Source organism: Thermobia domestica, chromosome 10 (genome assembly GCF_964235325.1).
Source record: "Thermobia domestica chromosome 10, izTheDome1.hap1.1, whole genome shotgun sequence".
Taxonomy (NCBI): domain Eukaryota; kingdom Metazoa; phylum Arthropoda; class Insecta; order Zygentoma; family Lepismatidae; genus Thermobia; species Thermobia domestica.
In genome coordinates, this window is record NC_137463.1 from 253348421 (window position 1) to 253353881 (window position 5461).

The window sequence follows — 5461 nt, forward strand, 5'->3', positions numbered from 1 at the left end:
AAATCAGTTTTAACTTATGTCTAAAACCATGTGTTTGTTCATTTTGACTAACTTTGAGAAAAAATATTCTTGGTAAATATTAAACAAACTTGTAGAGAAAGCAAGAAGCATTTAGGCAAATGAAACAATAAATTAAATTATTTGATTTAATGCGCGATTTAGCAAGTATTGATAATCTATATTATAACATTGAAAGTGACTATGTTTGTGACACTTAATCTCTTGTATCACCTTATCGATCTCGATGAAAAATTCTAACGTAGATGCGGTTCTGGCCTGGGAATGTTTCTAGCTATTCACTTTGACGGTAGAACTTAGGGTTGGGGAGGAGGGGAATATATATATATATATATATATATATATATATATATTTACAGAAATAAATAAAACTTAATAACTCTTGAGAATTAGAAGAATCGTAGAATATAATGGTACTTTAAGCTTTTTAGTAATAGGAAAAATGTGACTGACTAACGGAACATATTATTTTTTTCTTAATTTAACCCAGCAAAGAAGGTAATTCATGCAAGTGATTCATATAGCGAATAAGCTATAATCATAAGCTTTGTATAGCAAATATCAGAACATGCAAAAAGAAGAGTAAATGGATCAAATAATGCATATATAAGTCAGCATAATAAGAAAATCATGGTTTACAGGAAGTGTCCGTACAATTCGTGAAGTGTTGAAAGTGAGTTGGTTTGCATCTGAAGCACAAGAGAAGTATTATGTTGGATCAACATTAGTAGGCTGGAAACGAAGCAAAGAGAAGCCAAGTCGTATCCTAATAACCTGAAAAATGCATTTGTTATTAGTCTCCTAAGAAGCTCTGTAGTGGTCTGAATAACACTTTGCAGTTAATACGGAATACGAGTCATTTTATCGTACCGTGGGTGTTTGAGCTGTGGACCTACAGCTTCACAATTCACCTGGATGACATATCGTCTTTCAGTCATGAAGGCCGAGAAAGAACGTGCATTTCTTACTATTTAGCATTTTTTTTAAATGTATTATTTTCACTGTATTTTCAATCGCGTTTTTTTACAACAGCAACGAGAATCATATTGGTTTGTTCATTTTTTTCTGCAAATCCGTAAAAGATGCCATACATGAAGCGCTTACTACAGAATGTAAATATATCCAACATTTAGACATTTCTTTTCTTTGTGACGATAATGGTCTATAATAGGTCAATATATATTTTAGCACTGAAACAACAATTCTCCACTCAGTTGGCATTGCGACGACTTAAATTTTCATGTTACGGTGGAAATATCGTAAGGATACTTTTCTACAATTTTAGCATTTTATGCAACCATTACGAAATATCTACATATACTCTTTCTGCAGTAAGCGGTTCACATGTAGGTTAAAGGGATGAGGACGGGTTGAAAGTTCTCGTCCTGAGAATGAAAGGCTGCAAATGTCAGTTCAAATATGGTTTCATTTTTCGACATGATCTCCCTTAACTTCAATACACTTGGTCCAGCGTTTCACCAACATCAGTATTCCTTTCCGAAAGTGAGAGTCTGAAAGGTTGTAAAAATAGTCCCCCACGACCCTCTCATCTTCTTCATTCGATGTAAAGCGCTTCCAAGAAAGAAATTTCTCCAAGCTTAGAACAGATAAAAGTCCGATGGTGCCAAACCAGGAGGATATGGCAGAGAAAATCGTGCCCCAAATCCCGAAGCTTTACCATCGCTAACGCATCCTAGTGCACTGGTGTTTGTCCTGGTGAAAGATTATTTTCTTCCTCTTCAAGCTATTCCTCTTCTCCCGAATTTTGGCATCCAGCTGGCCAAAAAGGTAGGAATAATATTCGCCTGTAATTGTTCTCCCTTTTGCAAGGTAATCAATTAACAGGATCCCTTTCGCATCCCAAAACACACTGGCCATGACCTCTCCAGCTGATACTATCGTCTTCGTTTTCTTCGGCGCTGCTCCATCGGCTACCACCCACTGCTTGGACTGCTGTTTCATTTTTGGCGTGTAATGGTGAACCCATGTCTCATCCATTGTCACAAATCGCCGAACAAAATCTGTCGGATCAATTTTGAATCGGTCCAAAAGATTGCTGCGAAAATTGTATTCGCATTTGCTTTTGGTCGGCAGTTAGTAAATGCGACACCCGTCTTCCGGAGAGCTTTCGCATCTCTAGGTATTTGTACAAGATGTCTCGCGAATGTTCCACCAATATCCCCGCACTCTCAACTATCTCACTCACCTTCACTCGCCTGTCATCCAACACGATATCCTGCACTTTTTCGATTGTTTCCGATGTGGTTGCGGTTTTCGGCCTTCCTTCAAGTGGGTCATGTTCGAGGGATATGCGAATACTTTCAAATTCAGCTGCCCACTTTTTAACGGTTGACATGGAAGGTGCAGAGTCCCCGTAAAGCTTTGTCAACTTTGGATGCATGTCGGTAGGGATTAATCAATCCAAAACGAAAACTTTGATTACCGCACGATATTCAAGTTTATCCATTTTCACAACTAACACTCCACAAGACGTCTCACTGCAACAATACCTGCACAAAACCTACTTGAGAGAACACGTTGACACTTGCTATAGGAACAGCTGAAATGCGATCCCCAAACAAGATCAATAAAATTTTGCTGATTGGAGTGCCATCTCTGTGTCAGTCCGAGATATTTTCACCCCGCCCTCGTATATATATAGAAGCACGGGAGAGATGGAAGGAAGAAGAGGAAATTTTATTTAAAGCATCGAGGTGGGTGAATAGAATGACACAGATGTTTCTTTTAATCTTATAATTTCTGATTCAGCGACAGATGATTAATTCATATGTAAAGGCATGTTTCCCTTATCTATGATATTCGCGCTTCAAGATTGAAGTTTCCAAAACCAAATTTTCCTAACTGCTACTGGGCTCATAAATCTCGTTTATTAAAAATCTGTAAGTAAACTAAAACATAATATCTAGTTGGAAATCCATGTTCTCAACAAATGCTTCTTTCTTGATATCTCTTTCGAAATGCTACGGTCTCTACTGGAACGTGTGTTAAGTAATGGCGACCCAATATCGCAACGTCACTGGTCGAGAAGGAATGAATGGTCCCCTCCACATTTAAATTTCTGGCAGAAATTATGGTATTGTTGCATAGAACAATTGAACCTTTCAAAATAGTTACATATATGCATAAATATCTAAATCGAAAATCACAAACTTTGGATTATTCTAATATTATTCAGCGATTAAAATGTGAAAAGATTAAGCAATATTCTAAATAATGTAATTTTCTTTACATTTTTCTCTCAAATTTATAACGAAAAACAACAATATAAATATTTACAAAACAATAGTAATTTAACAAATTATCTAATTTAAATTCCATAGACATAAAAGCAACCTTCTAATATGATTGATATTTAGATCATTCAAGTAATTGATCTTTACAAGGCAAACTCCATTAGAAGGAAGTTCAATCATGAAAACCAGGATATAATACGTATACAATTTATTGAAAACCTATTTAACCACTAATTTCAAGAATAATACATAAAATTTAATAAAACAAAAACATTCACAAATACAATTCTTAACTGCTATCATATCACAATATTAACTTAGCCTTTTCTATCTTCGCTAACAATTGTTTTAAGATAACTATTATATCCCAAAGTATATACTCACTTTTCACTAAACTCGTTATTACAGATTTTTGTTTCAAACTGTTTGATTTCAACTTCACAATTGAAGCTTATTATCCATGGAATAAATTTCGAATAGATATAGTTCTGTAGACTGCCCCAACAGCGCTATAGTTCGTCTATCTCCACGACATAAACACAATTCACTACTCTATTTTTTTATCAAATTCATTACACTTTTTTTTTCATGGCAAAACGCTCACCTCGAAGTAATGGGTTCGATCTCAGATAATATGAGTTCAAAGAAGCCCATGCCGTGAGCATGGACATTTCCTGTTTAGATAAATGCAAATAATTGCTTAAAAGGAAGTTAGATTATTAGCATTTGGTAGAAAACACACAATAAATTAGTAATAGACTATCCCGCATAAATCGGATAAAATATCCCATTTTTACTATCGATTAAATTTGAATAGACACAACAACTTTTATCGCAGAATTATGTTTTCCATGAGCTACAAATAAAACAAAGCAACTATATTTCTAAAATAGAGTAGAGTACAGCTTGGCTGATTGTGTGATTTGCGTAACGAGGTTGAATGAAATACGATAGCAAATTACATTCATAAACGAAAAATGTAGTTTCGAAATGGGAATGACTATTGTAGAGTAACAGAAGTAATTGCGACCCTGACATCGGATTCAATACATTTGCTGTTATGGCCAAGGTCTGAACAGTATCAAACCAAACTAATGTAACATTCCAAGTCACCACGGCAGTCGGCTAGGCTATTGAGCAGCAAAACAGGTTGTAGCTGTGCGGTTGATGAGCTGGAAAGATTTGTAAAATGTAAGCTTAATGTCTATCGTTTCAAGCATACTTTCCAATATGTGAAATTTGTTAAATAAACTGCTATTCGTTGTGTATATGTCATTATATATTCCGCAAAAGAAAAATGAGAAACCAATTTTGAGATAATTAATCCCGAACAATTGGAGGAGACCTTACCTTTCCCTGTCGCCATTCGTGGCTCTATTCCATATTATCGTCATTCAATACTTTCCTGTCTTCTTCACAAGAGAGGGTCTTTTTGGTCACGCTGTATATCGATTAAAATTAAAATTGAAGTGTCATCAAATGAACTCCGTGAGGATTGAAATCCAGATACTATACCCACTAAGTCACATTATTCAGTCCCTTGAAATTGCAGAAAAATCTATTAATCAGTAAAGCTTCTTTCATGAAGTTCACGACCAGCCACTAAGTTGCTAGGAGACGATTAGTATTATACTGAATTATTTTTCTTCATGGAATTTTTTCGATAATGAATGTGAATTTTTATTACTGTTAACAACCGTTTCCATCACCCTTGCTTTTTTGTTTATTCTTGTTTCGTAATAAAGCCATAAAAGAAAGTGTTACGTGTAAAACTACATTTTAGCATTGGAAGAGAGCATTCCATTATTCGCCACAAACTCAGTCTCTTACTAAACCGAAATGAAGAGTGTGGAATAGAGACCCACTTTGCACAGAAAGCCGATTTTACGTAACTTTGTAAATAGTCGAGGTTTCTGTGGACGAATATTTTTTAAACATATGTCCGTATATACAAATAGTGGAGAAAACCTAATGTTGCATTGTTTCGTTTATATTCGCCAGTAACCTGAACTGAATCTCAGAACATTTCTTTCAATAATGATTTATCAAGTCCTTATTTTCAATTACGCTTACAAAACAAAGCTATATGAATTGTAAATGTACTATGCTTTGATGGAAATATGGTAAAAAGTATCTTCACTATTATTATCCTATGATAGCGAGGGATCAGAATTCAATTGTCAAAAGGA

General features: G+C 35.0%; 1 protein-coding gene across 1 annotated transcript; it reads right to left on the minus strand.

Moving 5' to 3' along the window:
• Window positions 1–2047: 2047 nt before the first annotated feature.
• LOC145661907 (protein GVQW3-like) lies at window positions 2048–2419 on the minus strand. The gene has a single exon (XM_081727251.1). It carries the CDS (start codon window positions 2417–2419, stop codon window positions 2048–2050), a length of 372 nt encoding a protein of 123 aa, XP_081583377.1.
• Between the last annotated feature and the right edge of the window lie 3042 nt (window positions 2420–5461).